This window comes from Bubalus bubalis, chromosome 9 (assembly GCF_019923935.1).
Source record: "Bubalus bubalis isolate 160015118507 breed Murrah chromosome 9, NDDB_SH_1, whole genome shotgun sequence".
NCBI classification, from domain to species: Eukaryota; Metazoa; Chordata; class Mammalia; order Artiodactyla; family Bovidae; genus Bubalus; species Bubalus bubalis.
The window spans coordinates 49193498-49218540 of record NC_059165.1 but is presented as its reverse complement, the minus strand read 5'-3'; the positions used below and the strand labels follow the sequence as shown (position 1 = coordinate 49218540).

At 53.2% G+C, this 25043-nt stretch overlaps 1 protein-coding gene across 4 annotated transcripts in view; it reads left to right on the top strand.

The window, feature by feature from the left end:
* The window catches only part of SYNPO (synaptopodin), a 57153-nt gene that overhangs the window by 28959 nt on the left and 3151 nt on the right, over positions 1–25043 (top strand). The window contains exons 1-2 of one of the 4 annotated variants that reach the window (XM_025292402.2): positions 10902–10923; positions 17853–20200. In XM_025292402.2, coding sequence (XP_025148187.2) covers positions 18185–20200 — 2016 coding nt within the window. In that variant the 5' untranslated portion in view covers positions 10902–10923; positions 17853–18184. Of the gene's footprint in view, positions 1–10901; positions 10924–11892; positions 12065–16628; positions 16650–17852; positions 20201–25043 lie in introns of those variants that run through there. The other 3 variants (XM_006042026.3, XM_044947445.1, XM_025292401.2) reach the window with 3 other exon arrangements.

Sequence of the window (25043 nt, the reverse complement as noted above, 5' to 3'; positions counted from 1 at the left end):
TGAGAACATAAGTCATTCCCCTCTGACCCTCATCATCCCTGCCCCCTAGGTGCTGGAAGGAGGAGCCTCCCTGGGTCTGGGGTTCTGAGGTGCACCCTTGAGCCAGCTCAGCCTCTTGTCTTCCCCTCTCCCCTCCTCTGGGAGCAGGTTGGGGAGGATCGAGTGCACTGGGAGTGCTGTGGGCACGGGAGGCTCTGCCAGGGCCTGACGAGTGGGCATCCTTAGTGTCGCTCGTGACGCCTGAGTGGATCCCCAAGCTGGAGCTGTAATACACCCCCCCCCACGGAGTCTGGCACGACTCCCATCACTGGATGGACAGGGGAAACTGAGGTCAGAGAGTCCAGGGACAGGCACACAGGCTCCCTGAGTCTCCTCTCATGCTTTCCAGGCTGCTCAGGACTCGTGGGCTTCATGAGGATGTGGGACTTGGGGACCCTCCCACCGATGGCCAAGGTGGCCCCTGGTCTCAGCCAAGACGTGATTCCTGATATGGCACCTTTGAGGACGGCACATGAAGCTGGGGGATGGAGAGGGTGCTGATTAAAAAATAGACTGTCATGCGCATGAGGAACAGGCTGCCACCACCAGCTCTCGCCAGTTGGCTCCCAACGCCCAGCTGCCAGGCCCCACTCAGGGCTCCTGCAGGAGGCCCCGCCTACCCCAGCACTGGCTCTGGGCCTGAGGCTGGATGCTCCCAGCCACCTCGCCTCTCCTCCTCCACTCTGCCCCACCTCCAGGCGGATGGTGCCCTCACTGGGCCTGGGTGGGCCTGTTGGCTTTAAGCTGTGCATCGGGTAGTGGGGTGGGGGTCTGGCATCCCCACACACTGGCTGTGGCCTTGAATGTGGCCCTTTGCCACTCTGGCCTCAAACACGGAGGAGCAGTGTTACCAGCTAAAGGTCTTTCCTGCTTTCAGAACCTGTCTCAGATTCCCCTGCTCATTTAGACCTGACCACCAGCACTCCCCATTCAGAGAGGTGATGTGCCCACTCAGGTGTGAAGCCCACTCAGCAGAGGGTTAGAACCACATCATCTTCCAAGTCCTAGTCCCTTACAGCTTCTCCAGGGTAAGAAAAGTCACTGAAGAACCACGGAGGTAGATGTGAGCACTGTTTTTATTCATTTATTCCCTCATTCAGTCAGCAAATGTTTATTCAGCCCAACTATGGCCTAGGCCTTAAGACTGGAAAAGGTCGATTTTCATTCCAATCCCAAAGAAAGGCAATGCCAAAGAATATTCAAGCTACTGTACAATTGCACTCATTTCACATGCTTAGCAAGGTAATGCTCAAAATCCCTCAAGCTAGGCTTCAGCAGTATGTGAACCAAGAACTTCCAGATGTACAAGCTGGATTTAGAAGAGGCCAAAGAACTAGAGACCAAATTGCCAGCATCCATTGGATCATAGAAAAAGCAATATAATTCCAAAAAATATACCTACTTCTGTTTCATTGACTATGCTAAAGCCTTTGACTGTGTGGATCACAACAAACTGTGGAAAATTCTGAAAGAGATGGGAATGCCAGACCACCTTACCTACCTCCTGAGAAACCTGTGTGCGGGTCAAGGACAACAGTTAGAACCAGACGTGGAACAATGGACTGGCTTAAAATTGGGAAAGGAGTACGTCAAGACTGTATGTTGTCACCCTGCTTATTTAACTTATATGCAGAGTACATCATGCAAAATGTTGGACTGGATGAAGCACAAGCTGGAATCAAGATTGCCGGAAGAAATATTAATTACTTCAGATATGCAGATGATACCACTCTAATAGCAGAAAGCAAAGAGGAATTAAAGAGACTCTTCATGAAGGTGAAAGAGGAGAGTGAAGAAGCTGGTTTAAAACTCAACATTCAAAAGCTAAGATCATGGTATCCAGTACCATCACTTCATGGCAAATAGATGGAGGGAAAGAGGAAACAGCAACAGATTTTATCTTCCTGGGCTCCAAAATCACTGTAGACGGTGACTGCAGCCATGAAATTAAGAGACATTTGCTCCTTGGAAGAAAAGCTATGACAAACCTAGACAGCATATTAAAAAGCAGAGACATCACTTTGCCAACCAAAGTCCATATAGTCAAAGCTATGGTTTTTCCAGTAGTCACATACGGATGTGAGAGTTGTACATAAAGAAGGCTGAGCACTGAAGAACTGATGCTTTCAAACTATGGTGCTGAAGAAGATTCTTGAAAGTCCCTTGGACAGCAAGGAGATCAAACCAGTTAATCCTAAAGGAAATCAACCCTGAATATTTACTGGTAGGACTGATGCTGAAGCTCCAATACTTTGGCCACCTGATGCAATGAGCCAACTCACTGGAAAAGACCCTGATGCTGGGAAGGATTGAGGACAGGGGGAGAAGGGGGTGACAGAGGATGAGTTGGTTGGATGGCATCACCAACTCCATGGACATGAGTTTGAGCAAACTCTGGGCAGTAGGTCAGGGAAGGTCAGGGAAGCCTGGCATGCTGCAGTCCGTGGGGTCACAAAGAGTGGAACACGACTTAGTGACTAAATACCAATAAAAATGGCCTAGGCATGGGGGCAGGGATACAGCAGAGACAAGACAGTCGAGGTCCCTGCCCTGAAGGGGCTCCTGACCATGGGGTAGGACAGACTGACATTAAAACAAATATTGATGGAATTACAAATCTCATGAGAATTTCTCTGTGGGAGGAATGTGACCTCCTAGGGAAGGTGCGTCCTCCCTGAGACCTGTCAACAGACCTCAAGGAGAGGCATAACCAGAAAGGGACAACTGAGGGACATGGGGAGAAAGGGTTCTAGGGAGGAGTAGCAGCCAGTGCAAAGGCCCTGAGTGCAAAGTGCTTGACGCCTGTCTGAGTCCTTGAAGGAAGGCCAGCATGGCTGGAGTGTAGGGAGGACAGACACCATGAGGGGAGCTGCAGTGCAGCCTGGAGGGGCAGTAAGGCTCGTCTTTCAGGGCCTGGAGCCAGCAAAGGGGCTTGAGGCCGAGCCTAGAAGGGAGGAGCTGTTCCTAGTGCTGGTCTTAGAGTCTGGTCTTGCCTCCTTTCTTTTCTGTTTTCCCTCCCATTCCCATCCTGACTGTGCAGCAGACCCCTGCACGCTCCCCCAACCACTTCACAGGATGACAATGCAGAGTGCTCACACCTGACCTTCCTCTGCCTGGATCTTGTTTGCATTCTAATAGCCGGTATTTTCATCCTGCCTCCCAGGAGGTTTCCAGTCCCTGCGGCCTTGAATGCAAGCTGATGAGGGCCAGATCTTGGGCTAGAGGCTACTGTCACTCCAGCTGAATGCCTCTGTTCTGGTGGGAGCCTGTGGACCAGGAGGTTCAGCTTTTGGCTGAAGGAAGGCCTGCCCCTGGACCGAAGCCCACTGCCTGAAACTGTGGCCTGTCCCCTGTTCCACTCCAGGCACGTTCATTCAACCCCAAAGCCTTGCTAAGACCCAGCCCTAGGAGGAGTTAGGAGGCCTGCGTTGTGAGCTGAGCTCTGCTGTATGCTTTTGGGCATATCTGTATTCATTTCTGGACCTTGGTTTCTCCATCTATTTTATAGAGAAATACTTGAGTTTTCCTGCACTCAGTGTATGGCCATCATGGATGCAATATCAGCATCACCCAGAAGCTTCTTAGAAATGCAGACTCTGAGGCCCCACTCCAGACCTCCTGAATCAGAATCTGCAACTTAACCACATCCCTGAGTAATTACTATGCACATTAAAGTATGAGAATCACTGTTCTAAGTCAGTCATTTTTAAACTTAAAAAATGTTTTAATTAAAAGCTATAGGATCTTCCTCCCTCTCCAAAGTCTTACAGATGAAATACATAAGAAGGGAACCACCCACTCTGTACTTATTCATCACATGAATGAGGGGGGGATCGGGATCGTGGGGGCTGGGCCTGGGGCACGGGCTTTATTGAGACGGCACCAGAAGTGGGGAGGAAGAGGAGCAATTCTGGTGGGAGAGGGTGGGTGGTGCCTGACTGCCCAGGCCAGCTCTGACCTCCAGGGTCTCCAGACTTATGGGTTTCGAAAAGTGGGCTTGAAGAAAGGACGCTTGACAGTCCACAGTCCAGCAATGCCTTTCCCCGCTTGTCCCCATCTTGGTGTCCTACTCTGTTCCCTGAGAAATCCCTGAAAGGGTAGCCGGTGCTATTCTTAGCGTGACAGGATGGTGAGGAGAGAACACGCTGGTGCATTATTTATGCCTCTGAGTCAACAGGATTGCATTCAGGTCTCCCAGAACACGGCCCTCCCCGGCGGCCTTCATCACTGCCTTCCCAGGACCCCTCCCCCACTGGCCCTGACCATCCCTGCTCCATGCCTCCAGCTCCCACACTGGGCATGAAAGACAACGGCGAGCTGGGAATCAGAAAGAAGTTCACGGTATCATCTCATTTCTCACCCATTCGGCACATATTAACCAAGCATACGGCACGTGGTAGGCGTGGGTTCCTGCCTTCCAGGAGCTCACACTTAGCCTGCGAGTTGATGGTGCTTTGTCATCGCAAGAGCCTGTGTGCCAGGCCAGATGCTGCAAACTTCGCATGGAAGACCTTACCTTCCCAATCACCCGGCAGGATAGGAATTATGAGACCCCTACACCAAGGAGGAAACTGAGGCTTAGCATATATCAGGTAGTGGTTGCTCAGCTGGGATCTGAACTCAGGTTGGCTGGAGCAGAAAGACCATTCCAGATCAAATGGTAGCACGGAGCATTAGGGCTTTGGGAAGCCCCTGCACTACCTGGTGAGAAGGGCATTTCAGCTGGAAGGGGATTAACTGGCTGAGGTTGTCCCATTGTCAGTGAATCCTGAGCGACAGGAGAAGCACCTGGGGTTAAAGGATTGTGTTTGCTGTGTACACAATACCCACTGTGGGCTGGAAGGCAACGCCTTATGGGATGAGGTGACAAGGCCCCAGCTGGCACATCTGAGAGAAGCTAAGCCAAGGACCCTGGCTGGGAGCCAAAGACCTGTGTCCTGTGAGGTTCCAAACTTTCTCTGCCTCAGTTTTCTGGTCTGTAAAATAGCATCACAATCTCTGCTCTACTTCTTTCTCTGCCAATGTGAAGCTGCTAGGAAAGCTATAAAAGTGTGTGCATGTTCAATGATAATTACTGCATAGAATTATTTATATAAATATATTTTCTTAAATGTATTTTCTGTTGACATGGGGTCTATTTGCCAGACTCTGTTCCAAGCATTTTCCTATTTGTTAATTTACTTAAAAACATGTTTATAAAATCAGGAGCTCTAGGGACTTCCCTAGTAGTCCACTGATTAAGACTTCACACTTCCACTGAAGGGGGTTCGGGCTCAATCCCTGGTTGGGAAATTAAGATCCCTCATGCCACAGCCAAATTTTTTCTTTAATTAAAAAATAAGATAAAATCATTAGCTCTAAAGCCCATTGAGTCCCCAACCTGGCAGTACTTCAGAACCCCTCAGGGAGACTGTTAGCATGAATATTCTGTGGTCCTGGCTCTGGGGCACAGCCCAGGAATCAGCATTTTGGACACCCCCCCCCCCCCGACCCCAAGAAATTCTGCAGCACCTGTAGGTTTCTGATCTGGGCCAGAGAGGTGAAGGGACTTGCCTGAGGCTTCACAGTGAGTTGGAGACCAGATTGAGACTAAAACCGAGGCCTGAAGTTCCTGGTCTGGCCCTTCCTCCTACTCATCAGCTACCCCTGAGCACCTTAAAGGGATGAAGCCAGGGATGCAGATGACTTTGATGTGCAATGAAGCCAGAGCTGCTGGTACCGTTTACAGTGCTGTGCTAGGCATTTTACATGGCTTTTCCATTTAATTGCTGAAGGGATAGAAAGGGGGACCTTTTCCACAGCAACACGATCCCTTAGGACATTTGCGCATCATGTGGCCGATTTTAATGTTGACCTGGAAATGGGAAACTGTGACTGAGGTGCAGAGATGAGGAGAAGGGAATTTGAAACCACACATCAGGTCATGTGCCCTCCAGACAAAGGTGGTCTGGTGACTTGGTTACCTGGAGACAGGGCAGGCTGGCAAGAGGGAGACACGTGTGTCTCCCACAAGGTGTGTACCTGTTGTGTCTGTGTCAATCTGTCACCTGAGTGCCTGTGTGTCTCCACATGCATGCGTATGGTTGTTCTGTGTGCACACACTGGTATGTAGGCTCTGCCACCTCTGTGGGTGCACGCATGTGTGTGGAGGAGGATATGCTGTTGCCGGCTAGGCTCTCGCCAGCATTAAGGAGGTATTGAGAACGTGAGTGTTGCAGGGTGTGTGTGTGTGTGTGTGTGCACGCAAATAGTTGCAATGCAGGGGGGTCCCCGAGACCCTGTACGGCAGAGGTAGAAAGGCCACTTGAGAAAATGTTTTCCTTATTCATGTCCCACCTCCACATTTCGTGCACCATCCTCAAACCTGCAGGGTGTGAGCCTGCCTCCAGACCTTAGCCCTAGCAGTTCCCTCTGCCTGGTCTCCCCCAACATGCACAAGCCTCACTCCCTCACCTTCTTCGCTTCTTCGCTCAGACGTGACTCCCAGTGACATCCACTTCGATTACCTTATGTACCTTTGCACACCACTCCCCACCCCATGCCATCTGTGTATCTTCTTCCCCTGCTTTATTCTTCTCTATAGAAGTTACCATGTGACTTAGTTGTACAGTTACTCATACGTTTATTATTTGGCTCCCCTGCTAGAATGCAAGCAGGGATTTGTCTGTTTCTCTTCATAGCTATGAACAGTACCTGACCCTTAGCTGGTGAGCAATAAATATCAGTTGAATGAATGAGTTCATGTACCACCTGTACTTACTTGTTTCCTTTAAATTGTCTAACTTTTGTTACTGAGATATCCACTTTTACCTCCCCTTAAGTACTCTTGCCTGGAAAATCCCATGTGCGGAGGAGTCTGGTAGGCTGCAGTCCATGGGGTCATGAAGAGTCGGACACGACTGAGCGACTTCACTTTCACTTTTCACTTTCATGCATTGGAGAAGGAAATGGCAACCCACTCCAGTGTTCTTGCCTGGAGAATCCCAGGGATGGGGAACTTGGTAGGCTGCTGTCTATGGGGTCGCACGACTGAAGCGACTTAGCAGCAGCGGCAAGCAGTAATATACCTTTGATGTGTTTATTATACTCCTTTTCCAATATACACATGAAATTTACATAACTAGTAAGATGTTAAGTATCAGTTCAGTTCAGCGCAGTTTAGTAGCTCAGTCGTGTCCGACTCTGCGACCCCATGAATCGTAGCACGCCAGGCCTCCCTGTCTATCACCAACTCCCGGAGTTCACTCAGACTCACGTCCATCGAGTCAGTGATGCCATCCAGCCATCTCATCCTCTGTCGTCCCCTTCTCCTCCTGCCCCCAATCTCTCCCAGCATCACAGTCTTTTCCAATGAGTCAACTCTTCGCATGAGGTGGCCAAAGTACTGGAGTTTCAGCTTTAGCATCAATCCTTCCAAAGAAATCACAGGGCTGATGTCCTTCAGAATGGACTGGTTGGATCTCCTTGCAGTCCAAAGGACTCTCAAGAGTCTTCTCCAACACCACAGTTCAAAAGCATCAATTCTTCGGCACTCAGCTTTCTTCACAGTCCAACTCTCACATCCATACATGACCACTGGAAAAACCACAGCCTTGACTAGACGGACCTTTGTTGGCAAAGTAATGTCTCTGCTTTTCAATATGCTATCTAGGTTGGTCATAACTTTTCCTTTTGCTCCCACTCAAGGTATGGCGGTACTACACTCTGGGGATCACTGCTTTCCCAGTGAAGGGGGTAACCACTGCGAATCAGAGAAGTCTGATGTCTTCTCTGAAACGCATGGACAAAATGAAGCTCAAAGAGGATCAGGAACTAGTCCAACATCTAGTCCATACTGGAGCAGAACAGACACTAGAACCAAATTTTCTGATCTCCAGTCTGCTTTCCTTTTGCAGTGTGAAGGACAAGGGGAGGGTGGGGCTGGATGGTTCAGCCTCTCCTCTGGCTGGAGGGGAGCCAGATACGCCCAGTAACTGGCGAATGGCATGGGAGGTATTGGTAGCCTTCTGCCCACTCAGGGCTGCAGGACTACATACTGAGTGGTGGGAGCCTCGACCACACCTTCCCTCCCAGGAGTCTTGGGTCTGGGGGCCATTCCAAGGGGGCCTGGGCACTCAAACCCAGCGAGAAACAGACCTGGGATTCAAACCTGATTCTCCCCTGCCACAGCATGTTAGCTAGAGGTTGACACTAGAGCACCCTTGCTGAGAGGATGCTGGAGTGGGAGGTGTCAGGGGGAGGGAAAGGTTGCACTGTGCCTGATTGTGAACAGAAGAGGGAGACCAGACCCAGAGATAGCTGGAAGGGGGAAGGAGACATCCAGCAGCCTAGCCTGGGAGAATTATACAGAGGTAGGTTTGTGCAAGGGCTGAATTTAAATCCCCCTCAGGTGTGCACAGTGTTTTATGCTATAGAAATAATTTCTGCATTTCATTTGCTCAGCAGTGACTCTGCAAAGCAGATATAATCAGCTCTAGTTTCCTGATAAGGAAGCTGAGACCCAGAGGTGAAGTGACGTACTAAAGGCAACCCTCACAGGATGCTCTGTTGAGCAGGACATGGGAAGGGAACGGGCTGCACCTCTGGTTGGATTTGGTAAAGGAGGGCTGTCTAAGGGAGGGCGGGCAGGCTGAATAGATACAGCAGTGAGAGGGTAGACCACTTAAGATTCCTAGCGCCTTCCTCAGCAGATATGAGTGAACCTGAGACCAAAAGTGAGTTGACAGGGCTAGGGGAGCTGCAGGCAGGTGAGCTGTCTATCCCAGGGCCTGCAGTGAGGATGCCTCCTAGGGAGAGGCAGCAGCGTGCCCACCCTCATCCCCAGGACAGGCTCTGCTCTACAGGGCTGGCAGGGCAGCGAGCTGGGACTGCTGCGTGCTGGGGCCGTCATTATCATTCCTCCAGAGTTTTTTCTCCTCGTTATTTATTTTTCTGTGAGGAAGGAATGTGGGGAATTTACCACAGGGTGCTGGCCTTGCTTTCGGCGGCGGCCTCCTCTATGAGAGGGAAGCAGCACAGACAGATGGCTGGGGAGGTGGAGGCGGAGGAGGGTCCCCGCTGAATCTGTGGCCCCAGCAGTGGGGCAGTTATGTAACCCACCCGGAGGCCCAGGGAAGATACCATGGTGCTTCTGGGCTCTAAGCATGAGCCTGCTCATGTACATAGCTCCCTGGAACTCAACCTGGACCATCCCAGTCACCATCAGCCTCTGGGCAAGCCTAATGAGTGGGGTGTATCCCCCCGTCAGAGGTGCTTTCCTCTCCAGCTGTCTTGACTGGGGGTATGAGTAGAGGTGGGGTAGGGGAGTCAGGTGGGGATTGTCTTGAGCTTTCCAGCCTCCATGAGGCTGCCCCATTGCTTGGAATGCTTCCACAACTCAATCTTTTCAGAAGGAGGGCATATGCCCACCTCCTACAGGAAGACTTCCCAGGTTGCTTCATCCTCATTCATCTCTCTTTTAGGCTCTATGTTCTCCTGGCACTCAATGGAATATTTTGCCTCTTGGATCTAACACTGCCATTTGAGTTTCATCTCCCTTTTCACCTACAGGCTTGTTACTACCTCTCTCTTTCCTTTCCCTGCTTCCTCCAGAAACCATTCTCTAGATCTGGGATCTAGGATCTCAAGGAATCTGAGGCCTAGACAAATCTAGAATTCATCTCCTGGGATGCCTGGTGGAGTAAAATGTGAGGTGGATTTGGATTGTGGGAGCCCTCCTGGGTGATGACCTCTGCTGAGTCTGGAGAGGATGGGAACAGCTATGGCTACAGGCTGCCACAGAACCAAGAAGAAAGGCTTTGGGCTTTCCAGGTGGCATTAGTGGTAAAGAACCCTCCTGCCAATGCAGGCAGATGCAAGAGATGTGGGTTCGATCCCTGGGTTGAGAAGATCCCTTGGAAGAGGGCATGGCAACCCACTCCAGTATTCTTGCCTGGAGAATCCATGGACAGAGGAGCCTGGAGGGCTACAGTCCATGGGGTCACACAGAGTTGGACACGACTGAAGCGACTTGGTACACCTGTGCTGGGTGCTGGGGACCCTGAGATAGACTAGACCCCGCTCTACTCGTGGGAGAGGCACAGGTTGGGGGAAATTCTCTCTCCTCTGCCCTCTCTCACCACTTGTTTGTCTCCTGGATCAAGTGTTTTCTCTGGAAGGGTAGGGTGCGGTAATCCTTTCTGTACACTCAAGGCTCCCTGAGCAGGGAAGATGGAGGCTGCTGCAAGGAGAGGGCTTGGGGGTGGGGGCAGGCCTGGCTCAGCAAGGCTCGACTGGGAGGGGGAGCCTGGGTCTGAGCTTGGCTCCCTGGGAACCAACCCTTTCCAGTTTGCTGTGCATCTGGGGCTGAGCTTGCCTCTACTAGCTAGTAGAGTAGGTGGAAGAAGGTGGTGGCTCCTGGCCTTCAGCAGAGGAGGACCGCACAGCATCAGCCAGCAGTGATCAGTGCCTGTGGACTACAGGGTTAGCTACTCACCAAGGCCCATGCCAATCTGACCTGGGGGCCCTTGACTTGGCCCACCCACCCTGTGCTGCCTGATCCCAACCCCCTGCCAGCAGGAGATACAGGAGCTGGACCAGTCCCAGCCTCCTTCTCTTTGGGCCTTGGTTCCTTGGCTTTCTCAGTCTGTCTGTTTCCTCTAAACCCCCTCCTCTTGGAAGCCCCTGGGCCAGGTGGAGCAGGGCAGGAGCATTGATCTAAGAGTCTGAATGGGTTGATGGGAGCTTCCTGGAGGAAGCAGCAATTGGGCTGGGCCTGGGACAATAGGTGGGGAGACTGTGCTTTGTGGGCAGAGCTCTTCAGAAGGAGGGGCCTGGGCGTGGAATCAGTCCGACTCCCGGCTCCAGCTCCACTCTGCCTGTCCCTGGCTGGATGGGAGACCTGGGGTGAGTTTGCCGATTCTCTGGTCTTGTTTTGTTCATCCCTAGAACAGCAGTAAGGGGGCCTCCTTTATGAGTTGCCGTGAGGATTCAATGAGAGCACACAGGCTACACTTTTGGCTTGGCAGTGTCTGGAGCAACTCCCTTGGCTGTGGCATCCTCATTGACGTCATCATTTCTGCAAGCCCCCAGGAAAGGTGCAGGGGACAAGGCAGAAGCAGCTGAGACCCTTGCCCCTAGGCTCTTGCGCTCTCTGGGGGAAATCAGACCCAGACCCTGACTGCTGCAAAGCAAGACGTTGGGAGGAGGCAGCATGGCCCATGTGATGGGTCCTGGGCTGGTGCTGGGCAACCCTAGGTTCGAATCCCACCTCTGCCTCTGACTAGCCATGCCACCTTGAGCAAGTCACTTCACCCCTCCAAGTCCATTTCTTCTCTAATGCAGAGCTGAGGGGACCACTGTCCTCCTGGCTGCTGTAAATGAAGGAAAGGCCTGTCATGGGGCATGTGGTGAGCATGCCCTGGAGGAGAACTCTCACTCAAACGAATAATATGCAAAGTGATGAGGTTGTTTAGTGGTGCAGATAAAACCTGGATGATCTGAGGACTGAACCTATAGAAAGGACAGGAGACAGAGCAGTGTTCTGGGTGGAGGCGTCTGTGCAGACCCATAGCAGAGGCTGGAACTCACAGGGCAGGTGAGGGAAACACGCGCCTTTGGACCCCCTGTGACCCTTGCTGAGGATGCAGGGAGCAGTGAGCAAGCTCTTGGGCAAGCCCTGACTGCCAGGATGAGGCCTGGCTGCTTGATGCCCCACGTCCTGGAGAGGAGGAGAGAGGCCCGACACAAGTGGAGTCAGGAGGGAGAAAGATGAATCTGGCAGCTTGGGGCGGGTAGATTGGCGGGGGAGAGACTGGAGGCGGAGAGGCCATTTAAAAGGCTGTTGCAAAATCAGTTTTCCTGATAAAGAGCTAAGCTGAGTCATCTGTGGAGGAGAGAAGTCAGATCCAGCTCCTCTGCGTTGCCGTCGATGTAGGATTTTCCTCTCTGTCAGCTAGTCGATGGGCTGCCTTTCCAGGAGGCTTTCAGAACCAAGGCCGGCTCGGCATCCAGGGGGGTGCAGGACAGCAGGGAGGACCCTGGCAGAGTGAGTAAAGCGAGCCTCGGTGGTTTGGGGTGTGTGACTCAGGGCATAGGGCATCCTTCTCTGGTCTCAGGTCCCCCCGGGGCATTAAGGGAGAGGCATGCAATGACTTCTGCCAGCCTGTTGATGGCAAGGCTGGAGCTAGGTCTGGGGCTCTCCACTTTCATTCCTATCGACTCCCATTCTGGCAGTCCTTCTCACCTTAGTATGAATTATTCGCCTCTGAGAAGAGACCTGGCAGTCTGCCGGGACTCAGTCAGGTTGTGCTCACCAGGACTTTGGCGTGGATGGAGAACTCCCCAGGGAAAGGAGCCTGTGTCATTTCCTCCTTTCAGTAGGGAGGATGTGGGGCAGGGGCTGGCAAGGTAGCCAGGCCATTACTCAGGCCCAGTTCATCTTCCTGCCCCCAGCTGAGGCTGAAGTTGTGCAGCGGCCAGCCATTGGTTCCTTCCTGATCCCACAGGGGGGCAGTTTACCCAGCCTGTTTACCTGTCCCATTGCCAAGACTTCCAGGCAGCCACAATGGGCTGTCTCCAGCCAGTCTCTCTTCCTACCTCTGGCTCCCCGACCCTCTCCACCCTGCTCGGGGCCCAGGCACTCCCATTGACGGCAGCCGTGTGAAGAAGCATTTCCTTGAATTCTCTCCCTGTCCTGACCTTCTGCTCTGGCCTCCGTTCCCCTGCCCCGCCTCCCTCCTTTGGATCCTCGGTCAAGAGGTCTGATGGTCAGCAGAACAGACAGCTGCCAACAGAAGCGATGGGGTGACAGAAAGGGCTGATCGCCGCCTGGGCACAGCTCGAATTCAGGTCTCCTGACTCCCCACAGCGCTCTTTCCACTCCACTAGTTTTTTATGTCCTAGCAGTCATTTCCCCCTTAGTAACAATGAGTTTATCAGCTCTTCTCCTGAGAGGAAGATGGGAAAGAAAGCATCAGCCACTTTAGGCAGCTGCATATGCAGAGGAGAGAACACCATGGTGGGTGCCGATTGTCAGATGTGGGAACAGAGGGGCCCGCAGATCAGCTGCATATGCAGAGAGAACACCATGGTGGGTGCCGATTGTCAGATGTGGGAACAGAGGGGCCCGCAGATCAGCGTCGGAGAGCACTAGAGCCTCTATCCATACCCCTCCCACCAGAGTCAGGGTCCGGAAGGCAAGGTGGTTAAGAAATGAGATTCAGCAACCAGGCTTGGGAGTTTTGAATCTCAGCTCTGCTATTTACAAGTCATATGACCCTGGGCAGGTTTCTCTGAGCTCTAGTTTCATTTGCAAACTGAGAAGAATAACAGTACTTATTCCTCGTGATTGTTGGACGGATCGAAGGAGACGATGGGTATAAAGTGCATGGCGCAGCACATTACAGCGGGCCGCCGAGGGCTCAGTCATTGCAGCAGCCTCTGCGAGCTTCACTCTATGGGCGTACTCAGGGCTTCTTATTCCCCTTCCCCACTTAGGGATTCAACCCTGTCAGACCCAGGTCTCCTGACCCCGGGGCAGCTCGTCCTTGAGTCTGCCCTCATCCCTGTATCTCCTGAAGGCCTGTCTTCAGAACCCCCTCATCCACTGTCCAGGGTGGGTCTTTCATGGACCACCACTGAAGAGGCTGGGAGAAGGGAGGTGTTACGGCTTTTACGGGTGCAAGAAGATCGGGGGCTCAGCAAGGGGACTGCCCCCTGTGGGCTACAGCCATCTCTTGTGTCTCTGACACTGAGGACCACAATCTTGAACCCAGCTGGCTGGGGCATCACCAGGGGTGGCAGTTCCCTAATCTGGGGAATTTGGGGTGGAGCTGCCGCCCCTGATGCCCTGCAGTGCCTATAGTTGGCCCAGCCCCCCATTCTCTCAGCTTTGTTTGTGCAGGGTGGCAAAAGTCGTCTGGATTGCTGGCTGGGTCTGGTCCAAGCCTCCTGCCAAATTCCTTTTCCATGGAGTCACTGCGGGCTGGGATGGGGGTACGGGAGCTCCCTCGGAGGCAGGGCTGTCTCACCCCCTGGCCTTTTCTGCTGGGTTCCTCTGGTCTGGGAACAGTAGCGGGGGGGAGGGTCCCAGGCTGGCTGGAGGTCAGCAGACCAGGTCCTGGCCCATGGCCTTTTCTTTGACCCTCTCCCTCTCTAAAGCCTCCCAGGCCAACTTCTCCCTGAGGGCCCTTCATGCTCTGACACTGGAGCATTTTCTAGCCCTGTGACCCTGAGAACCAGCCTTGGGATAGGACTGAAACAGAGAAGCGAAGAGAAAAACAAAACAGAAGCACAGAGGCTTTGGAAGGTCTGAATTATACACACACTGAGGCCCTGTCTAGGAGCTTGGCACTGTGGAAGCTGCTGGCTGGAAAGCCTGGTGCTTCCTACAGTCCTGAGAGCCAGGGGTGAGTCCACCCTGCCCCTGCTTTCCGGCTCTATGACCTTGGACATTATCTCTGAGCCTTGGTTTTCTCGTCACTAAAAAGTGTATCATAGGGGCTTCCCTGGTGGCTCAGTGGTAAAGAATCCGCCTGCCAGTGTAGGAGACACAGGTTTGATCCCTGATCTGGGAAGATCCCACATGCCGAGGAGCAACTGATCTCATACGCTACAACTACCGAGTCTGTGCTCTAGAGCCTGGGAGCCGCAACTTGTGAGCCCAAATGCCACAGCTAGAGAGTAGCCCCCACTCCCCACAACTAGAGAAAAGCACACGCAGCAACAAAGATTCAGCACAGCCAAAAATAAATAAAAAGGTTTTGTTTTTTTTAAGTGAATGATAGTAATGTGTGCTTCATAGAATCGTTTCAGAAATTAAATAAGATAGTATGTGTGAAGCCCATGTCTGGGTACACAGTAAGAGCCCAATCAGTACGCGCTACGATGGCTGCAGCTGTGTTGTAAGAGCCGCTGGTGGGCCCAGGGATGTTTACCCTTACCGTGCCCTGTGGGATGGGACTTGTGGCTGAAGTCTCTGCAGGGCTGTAAGTTGGAAAGAGAAAGCTCTTTATCTGTGTGGCGGTGGGGGGCAGAGTCATGTCAAGAGGTGGGAGTTAACATAAGGAGTGACTTTAGAGCTGAAGAATATTAATTAGTAGAAGGCGCATCCTTAGGGTAGTGAGCACCCTGCTAGTTGAGTGTGTAAGGCTTAGACACTCAGGGACGTGGTTTCAGGGGTGCAGGAATTGTGTGGGGCGGTGGACACGGTGACAGCCATCCCTGAGATTCTGAGGTTCTGTGACTTGGGGCAGTGATCCCTGCCTGCCGATCACTCTGGAATCCCCTGCTGTGTGACCATTAGAGAGTCATATCCCCTCAGGACTATAATCTGTGGAATGAATCTCTTTTGCTAGAAGCAGCTCTGACCCCTTCCAGGGAGTCACGTGGGGTCACCAACTGCCAGCTCCATTCCAGGGAAGCATGAGGCCTCTGTCCTGTCTACTTGGGCTGAAAGACAATGACCTCCCTGGCATCTGTGACCTCATCGTAACTTCCAAACCCTAATGTCAGTGCTTTTATTGCCTTCTTCTCAATTAAGGAAACTGGCTCCGAGAGGAGCAGTCACTTGCTAAGGTCACACAGCTAGCAAATAGCAGAGCCTGGATTTGGCCCTGGAGGCCTGGTTTCTAAGCAGAGCAGAGGAGAGGGACATGGCATGAGCTGAACAACTCCTCCTGTGTGGCTGGCCTGCCCCTACCCAAGTTCCCCCCCGGGAAGCAGCCTGGCTCAACCTTCAAAGCTATCACCTTTTATCGATGGGGTGATCCAGGCAGGAGAGGAGCCCTACCACGAGCAAAACAGGTACCAGGGGCACATGGGGCAGGCTGTGTTATAGCTGTTCTGCACAGGTGAGCACAGGTGTGTGTGGTGGGGAGCCAGGTGGTGATGGGAGGAGGGAAGGAGGAGGTTGGGGCCAGAGAGCCTGTGGCCCCTTGAACTGGCTGTTGGCAGTCACTGTGCTCTGTGTGGGCCTCGCCTGGAGTGAGCTCCACCTTGAGTCATCTCCAGACCTTGATTTTTTCATCTATAAAATGGGGCTGATAGTGAAAAAGCTCCTTTGTAAGGGCCCTTCCAGCTCTGAGAGTCCATGAATTCTGAGCCTTGCTGGCAAGATGCCTAGGAAAACTGTCCCGGGAGACCCACTCAGCATGTCACGGCCAGTGCTAATGAGGGCAAGGTAGGAGGGAGGGCAAGGTCAGATTCCTCAAGAACTAATTAGCTTCCTCGGTGGGGAGGGTGACAAAGGGAGCAACTTTCCCAGCCACCGACTGAGCTGCTAGCCCTGGCCAGAGCCTGTGCCATCCATCTGTGCACGGGTCCATTTGTTCATGTGTCCATTTCTTCATTCCTTACTCAAGAAACACAAAGTGAACACTGACTTTGTGCCAGCTGGGCACTGGCGATAGAAAGAGGAATGGTGGCCTGTGGTGAATTTACAGATTACTAGGGCCTGACCCCACCTGATCCCTGACCTCAGGCCCCAGACTGAACCCTGACTTCCACTGACTCTGTCCCCTGTAATTCCCAAAAGGGACCTCTGGGACAAGCAGGCAGCTTGAGCCTGTGCTGTGGCCCACACAGAGCTGGTTCTGACTCCAGCCTTGCCACCCTTTGCTGTGTGATCTTGGGTGAGTTACTTACAAGTCTCTGGACCTCATTTTCCATTTCTGTAAAATAGGGGTTTCTAGGGTTCTTGTGAGGATAAGATGAGGTAATGTGCTGTTCTAGTATAGTCACTGCTGAAATTAGCTCAATTTATTACTTTTATAACATTAAAGTGTGAGAATTTTTAAATGATTGTTTAAATGAAAATGGGAAGAAATTTTTCAAGGACTTATAAGAAACCATTAACGATTGCTACCTGATTTGTGATGTGGAGCACTCGGAGGGAGAGGAACTTTTTTTTCACTGTATACCTTTTTATGTGTTTAATTTTTTTTAGTCCATGTAAATGCATCACCTATTCTAAAAAGGGAAAGCATTAGTATTAACAGATGGCTATACTCTGAGTTTGAAAGTATAAATGGCCCTAAGAGATGCAGAGATGTCCTGCCAGTTCATTCATGCAGATAGTAATGCTTACTGGGTGCTCACTTTTTGCCAGGCACTATTCTAGGGCCCAGGGTTAGGGGATGAACAAGTCAAGAAAGGTCATTTCCCCCTTAGAGCTTATGTTCTAGGCAGGGAGGTGGATAATAGACAAGGAAACTTATAAAGAAGATAATACTGAATTGTGTTGAATGCTATGAAGAAAACAAAGAGATGGGTTAGGAAAGGGTAGGGCTGATTATAGAGGAAGACCCCCCCACCCCAGAGAGGTGAGTCCTGAGTGATAAGAAGGAACATGGAATGCCCCCTGGGAAAAGATCATTCCAAGTAGAGGGAACCGCAAGTGCAAAGGCCCTGGAGCAGGAACAAACCTGTCATTTTCAAGGACCAGAACGTCAACCTGGCCAGAGCCCAATGAGAGAGAAGGGTGGCATAAGACACATCCAGGATGTAGTAGGGCCTTGACTGCTGGGGTGAGGCGTACTTGCTGAGTCTGGGAAAGTGCCTTGTCAACAACCTTCAGGGGGAATCCAAACAAGGGGTCGGTGAATACTGAAAGGGCAATCCAGGAAGGTTTTACACGGTGGCATTTGAGTTGGGCCATAGTGGTTGGGTCAGGGATCTTTATGAGGAGAGGAGGTTCTAGGAAACGGTGAGTAAAGATCAAATTCCAGAGGAAAAGGCCACCTGTAGTTGGGCAGCACGGGTGACCATCTGTCTGTCTGTGTACCGCTGTGGCTCTGCAATCCCATATGCTAACTGGGCTTCTGTCCCTCCCACAGCACTGGGCCGGAGTACTAGCCTCACCGAGAAGGATCTAAAAGAGGCCAAGGCGAGGAGCCAGCAGATCGCTGCCCAGCTGACCACCCCTCCCAGCTCCAACTCCCGTGGAGTCCAGCTCTTCAATAGGCGCCGGCAGAGGGTGAACGAGTTCACCTTGGAGAGCCACGGCCAGAGGGGACCGAAGTCTAGCCAGGAGCCCCTCAGAGTGCCCCCCACCAGCCCCACAGGCCATGCCCCAGGGCTCAGCCTGAGTCCCACCTCGCTCCCTGAGCCAGGCCCTCCGAGAAACCCCGCCTGCCAGAGCGCTGACACAGGGGTCCCCAGTCACAGCATGGAGGGCTGCTCGGAGGAAGCCAGCCTGCTCCGGCACCTGGAGAAGATGGCCAGTGAGGAGGAGGAGGTACCACTGGTGGTTTATCTAAAGGAGAATGCAGCCCTGCTGACGGCCAACGGGCTCCACCTGTCCCAGAACAGAGAAGCCCAGCAGAGTCCCCCAACCCCACCTCCGGAGGAGGTCCACAGCCCGGCTGCAGATGCCAACCAAAACCTTCCCTCAACCGGCACCACACTTGTCACGCCAGCTTCTAATGGCAACCACAACCTGCCAGCCACAGATGTCAATCAGAACCTATCGGCAGCCGTCACCCCACAGAGCCTGCCGCTCTCCAGCGTCCAACAGAATTCTTCCGAGGTGCAGCTCCCTCCGAATGACGTGGCGCCAGATTTCAAACCCAGCACCCCGTGTGCTGGCGGGCAACCCCAGGAGCCAGCCGTAGAGGTGAGATCCAGCACGCTCCTAATTGATAAGGTATCAGCTCCACCTACCGCCACCAGCACCTTCTCTAGAGAAGTTACTCCCATCTCCAGCTCCAGGCCCCTGGGCCCAGATTTCATGTCCAGCTCCCTGCTCATTGATGTCCAGCTTGGAGCCCCAGTGGTGTCCACAGAGCAAGAGATGTCCGGGCGGACAACCGCCACCACGCCCACCAAACTGTACAGCGAGGTCCACCTCACGCTGGCCAAGCCTCCATCCGTGGTCAATAGGACGGCCAGGCCCTTTGGGATCCAGGCGCCGGGCAGCACCGGTCAGATGGAGCGAAGCCCTATGGTAGAGAGACGACATCGTGGGGAGAAGACCCCCATCCCCCAGCCCCCCAGTGTGGCAGACAGGAGCCCCCGGCCACAGAGACACGTAATATCCCATAGCCCCATGCTGGAGAGGAGGCCCGTGGCACAGCGAAGCCCCGCCTTGGAGAGACGCCCCCTGGGAAACTTCACCCCACCACCCACCTATGCTGAGACCTTGTCCACAGCCCCTCTGACTTCCGGGGTTAGGTCTCCCCCATCTTATTCTGCCCTGTACCCCAGCTCCGACTCCAGGCCTTCTCATCTAAAGGGCCAGGCAGTCCCTGCCAGCAAGACGGGCATTTTGGAGGAGTCGATGGCCCGCAGGGGCAGCCGGAAATCCATGTTCACCTTCGTGGAGAAGCCCAAGGTGACCCCGAATCCAGACCTGCTGGACCTGGTACAGACGGCTGATGAGAAGCGCAGGCAGAGGGACCAGGGGGAGGCGGGCCTGGAGGAGGAGCCCTTCGCCCTTGGGGCCGAGGCCTCCAACTTCCAGCAGGAGCCGGCACCCCGGGACAGGGCTAGCCCTGCTGACGCCGAGGAGACCGTCCCCGAGTGGGCCTCCTGCCTCAAGTCACCGCGCATCCAGGCCAAGCCGAAGCCCAAACCCAACCAGAACCTCTCGGAGGCCTCGGGGAAGGGGGCTGAGCTCTACGCCCGCCGCCAGTCCCGGATGGAGAAGTACGTCATCGAGTCTTCAGGCCACGCTGAGCTGGCCCGCTGCCCGTCACCCACCATGTCCCTGCCTTCATCCTGGAAGTACTCCACCAACGCACCTGGCGGCACCTTCCGAGTAGCCTCCCGGAGCCCGGCTCGGACCCCACCTGCCTCGCTCTTCCACGGATACCTGCCCGAGAATGGGGTCCTGCGTCCAGAGCCCACCAAGCAGCCGCCCTACCAACTGCGGCCCTCCCTCTTCGTCCTCTCACCCATCAAAGAACCTGCCAAGGCTTCGCCTAGAGCCCCCTCGCCTGCCAAGCCCAGCTCCCTGGACCTGGTGCCCAGCCTGCCCAAGGCGGCTCTTCCACCGTCACCTGCCCTGCCTCGGCCCTCCCGCTCCTACGCCACCACTGGCCAGGACGGCCTCCAGCCCACCGCAGTGAGCCCCACCTACAGCAGTGATATCTCGCCCGTGTCACCCTCCAGGGCATGGTCTCCCCGAGCCAAGCAAGCCCCCAGGCCCTCCTTCTCCACCCGGAATGCGGGGATCGAGGCTCAGGTGTGGAAGCCATCCTTCTGCTTCAAGTAACGGACCCCGCAGGGATCCCACTGCCTGTCCGAGCCCCTGTCCGGGGACCGGATGGAGAGCAGGAAGTGGCACGGGGCTGAGTCAGGAGTACGGGGACTCAGGGCTGACACTGCCACCAGCTAGGTTTGTGCCGTTTGGGCAAGTCACCTCCCCTCTCCGAGCTATCACAGCCCCTTCCCTCCCGCGAGGTGGCTGGACTCCACGTCTGAGAGATCTGAAGTCTGCTACCAGTGGGGAGAAGGGTCACAGAGAGAGGACCACTTGGCTGGCCCTAGTGAGACTGGGGGCTTCTTCACCTGGCCTTTGTGAGCTGTAGGGCTGCCAGCGTCTTGCTGAGGAAAGGCCTAGAGGGGCCCTAACAGGGGCTTCTGCAGCACACAGAGCTTGCCCTTGCGGTGAGACGGTCCAGCCCAGGGCCTGCCGCCCCAGTGGGCTGTCCTCGCCGTGGCCCTGGCTCCTGCCTCTTTCTGCCTGTTGCTGGATTCTCACCTGCACGGGTCTGTCTCTTCCACCTCTGCCTTCCGGATACTGTTTCCTCTCCGCTGCTTCAGAGACCTCTGCCTCAGCCTCCACACTATCTCCTCTCCTGGGTTCTGCTGGATGAGGACTCAGCCCGCCACTGCTGGCTGACGCTTTTCTTCCTGCCCCTCTCCTCAGCTGCCTTCACACCCTCTTCGAACACCTGGCTCTGCTTTCTAGACAGCTTATGCAGTTCATCCCAGACCTCAGTCCTGGTTCCACCTGGCTTGCCCCCACTGTTCTGGGGTGTGGGAGGTCCCCAGGGATCCCCGAGAGAGAGCCCAGGAGGAGGCTCTGCAGAGGTGGGTGTGCAGCTGGGAGAGAGGTCCCTAGAAATAGATCCATTGGCTATTTTGGTTTCACCCTCAGCCCAGATTTGCATGGCTGAAAGAAACCATCTACATGCCACAGAAAGGGGCCCCAAGGAGAGAGGCATCTCGGCCCCCCATTTGCTGTGTGACTTTGGTCAAGTCACTTTATCTTCCTGGGCCTCAGCTTTCTCATAAATACAGTGAGGGCCCTCCTAGCTGTGACAGTCTGTGAGGAATGAGAGGGCAGGACAGGCTGGTACTTTGGGAGAAAGGTCCTGTAAGTGACAAGAGAGTCCTCTGGGAAGAGAGGGGAAGGAAATTAGGACAAAGGTGTCCTATGATGGGAAGTCCTAGGTGTCCAGAGATGTCCTAGATGGGAAGTAGATGTCTGTAAGGGCATCCGGGGAGGGTGTGGCTGGGAGGCCAGGAAATCAGAAGTTTAGGCTCAGGTTCAGGATTGCCTGGAGACAGACTGTGGGAGCACAGCAAGGGCTGGGGCAGGAGCACGGCAGCCCAGGGAGGAGACCGAGGAGACCTTGAGGTCTGGAGGAAAAGGCTGGGACTTAGGAGATCTGGATTCTAAAATATGGCCTCCATGTGTATCTTTGGGTCTCAGTTTCCCCCTTGATACTGTGAGGGCTTTGAGTCAGGTAGCCTGAGATCCTTCCCATCTCTGACACCTTTGATGTGCTGCGGCCCCCCAAAACCACATTTTGTGGGGGCGAGAAAATATAGACGCAAGAGGCAGAATTCAGATGGAAGCCTCCCAAGACCGGGGGCTGAGCGCCACCCACCCTCTCTTTCCTAGCCCTATTTCTGGGCTCCCCAGCGGATCAAGGGGTGGTGGAGGCGGTGCCTGTGCTGGGCTGAGCCTGCAGTTTTCGTGAGCTCTCCGCTCGTCGCCATGGGAACCGGGGGTGCCTTCCCAGTGAGTTCATTCTGCCCGGAACGTGGGGGCATGTGTGGGGGAGTCATGAGTGAGCTCAGCTCCTTCATGCCAAGCCCCTCCCAGGACAGTGAAGGCCGTGCTCCGGACCCCTGCTCCCTTCGACCCCCGAGGGCCAGCAATGGAAGAGCCCACCCTCCATCCTGCAGTTCCTTCAGCCAGGCTGTCTGAGCTCTGCCCTCAACTTTGTTCTCTCTCCTGTTCTCAATACACTCTGCCTCAAATCTGTCTCGCTTCTTCTTTTCTTCCATGCTCACTGGCTGGTGGTCTGGGCCCTCTCCCTCCTCCCCGATTCTGGCCTGGGAAGTGGGGTGGGACTGTCCAGTTACTGTGTGTGAGCCTGTGGTGAGAGTCCGCATACTGCCTGCATCTGCTGAGTGTCTGGATCTGCTGTGGGTACAGATGTGTGCTGGCTTGGAAGTAAGGGCTCCCTTCTCTCTTCCCCAGGTTAGCACTCAGGGAACCAAAATCCCTTGGAAGACACGTTCTGTTTTCTCCTTCCTTTGGAGTTTGGCCAAAAAGTCTGTAGATGGGAAAAACCCACACTCCTTATGGTCCAGATTTATTTGAATTCTTTATAAGTGCCTTTAGCCAGAGCATGTACACTTTTTTTCCCCCTTAGTTTCCCTCAGCATCCCACTCTCCCATTATCTAAATCTGGGAGCTTCCCAGTCATCACTGCATACAATAAGTTTCTTCCCCTCATGGAGCCAAACAAACTGCCATCGGGAGCCAGAAAAAATGAGTTCCAGCCTCATATCTGCACCTGACTCCTTGTGTGACCTTAGACAACCCCTAGGCCCCAGTCTCCCCTTCCACACAAAGAGAGGATTACAGAAGCTGTGGGCTAGCTGGCTGTCTTTGGTCTCTGATATTCCTCTTTGCTCTACTCATGCCCACCTCACACACATGCCCTGCTTTGGGGCTGGTGCTGGGTTAAGTGGGTGCTCCTTTCTGAATTTTCACCCATGTGCATTTCCAGGAAGCTCTGAGGTATATGATGAATTGAGATCTTTTTCAGAAAGTGAATAATTCTGATTCCCTGCAGCATTTTTGTATTATGCACTCCCCCCACCCAGGGTGCACATGCACACGGACACACGGACACACACACACACACACACACACACACACAGTCAGTACCCAGACAGGGCAGTCCTGATGAGGTCAGGCCTTGGCCCAAAACCAAAAGATGAGGACTTGCTCGCCACTGCCCCCAACATTCCAACCCACACATTCTGAGAAGTAAGTTCTGTTACTCCTTCCACTTACTGGCCCTAGCCTTTCTCTTGAAGCCACCAAAGGCAAAGGCAGTCCTTAGAGATGTCAGACAGTTATCATAGCTCCTCCTGCCTCAGCCTGCTCTTCTCCTGGCTGACAGCCCTGGTTCCTCTGCCTTAGTGCTTGTTGATAGCTTGGATCATGAACTCTTGGCCCCACTTCCCACAGCCCAGCTGATTGAAAGATTCCTGAGATGGCTCACAGACAGCAGCTTGCACTGTCTCTGGCTCATATATACACAACTGTGACCCTGGAATAAAAGGGGTGGAGCCCATGCTGAGCTTTAACTTTCCTACTTGATGATTGGAGCCTTGGATGTCCCCAGGAGGTCCCTAATATTACCAATCCCATGAAAACTCTTTAGACTGTGATACATTCCTCTTTAGGTTAAAAGTCTCCATTTCTGAGTCTGGGCCCATCTAGTGGCTGTTGCATTGTTTGGAGAAGACAAATAATTTATCGTTTCTTTTTGATTGAGAGAAATGAGATTCTGACTAGCTGAGAGGTTGACTGGTTAGGCTGTGAAAGTTTACTGATTGGATGAGAGAATGGAGCTTATGAGTGGTTCTAGATTTTGATTGGGTAGGAGACACTGAACAGACCAGCTAGTTCTGGACTCAGAGATGACTGCTGGTTATTTTGGATTGGATTGCAGACTGATTGGACTGACTTTTGCTGGAATCTGATTGGCTAAACAGATGGATGGTTTAGTACAGTAGTCCTCAACCTTTTTGGTACCAAGGGCTAGTTTTGTGGATGACAATTTTTCCACCAGGTAGGAAGGGGTGGGAGTGGGATATGGCTTTGGGATGATTCAAGGGCAGTAAGGTTCATACTCTTATGAGAATCTAATGCTTCTGCTGATCTGAGAGGAGGCAGATCTCAGGGGGTAATGCGAGCAATGGGGGGCGGGGGGTGACTGTAAATACGGATGAGGCTGGCTCGCTGGCCACTTATCTCCTGCTGTGTGGCCTAGTTCCTAACAGGCCACAGACCAGTACCAGTCCATGGCTCGGAGGTCGGGGACCCCTAATTTAGCAAATACATGCTGGACATGGGTCCCCAAGATCTGTACTCTCAAACCAGTTCAAACTACTTAAGCCCGCCTGCAGCCTTTGAGCAGCAGTCAGTCACACACACATTTCCTGGTGGGGCAGAACAAAGCTATTTACACCTCTGAACTTCATTTTCATCACTGTAAAATGGCTTGTGATAATCCTGGCTACCTCACCAGGCTGTTGTGAGGATCTGATGAGAGAGGAAGGACGAGAACAAACTTTGTAGGCTAGAAAGTCCCTAAGGAGGTAGGAAGCAGGTATGATTGTGCAGAGCAGACCAGTGCTTTATAACCTCAAAGAGGGTCACCAACTTGGCCTCACCAAATCCGCTCTCCCCTACCCCACGCTGGCAAGAGGTCCAGGGAAGGGAGGGAGCAAAGACCCAACTTCCTTTTATGTTTTATCTGTCAGTAGGAACTTACGTGATCAAGTATCCAAGGAGCTACTAGGAGGTGACCATGGCAACACAACAGGGGGATTGGGACTGAGAAGGCCTTTCCCTAAGTCCAGGCTTAGTAATAATGATCAATAATTTTGGTTTTAATTTTTTTAATAGTATATCCATACTGTTCAAAACCTTAAACTTATATAAAAAGTAATACATTAAAAGTCTTATTCCCACCCCTGTGGCTGTGTACCCTGCCCAGTTCACCCTACTTCCCAACAGAGACGCACTCTGAAAGGATTTTCAGTGTGTC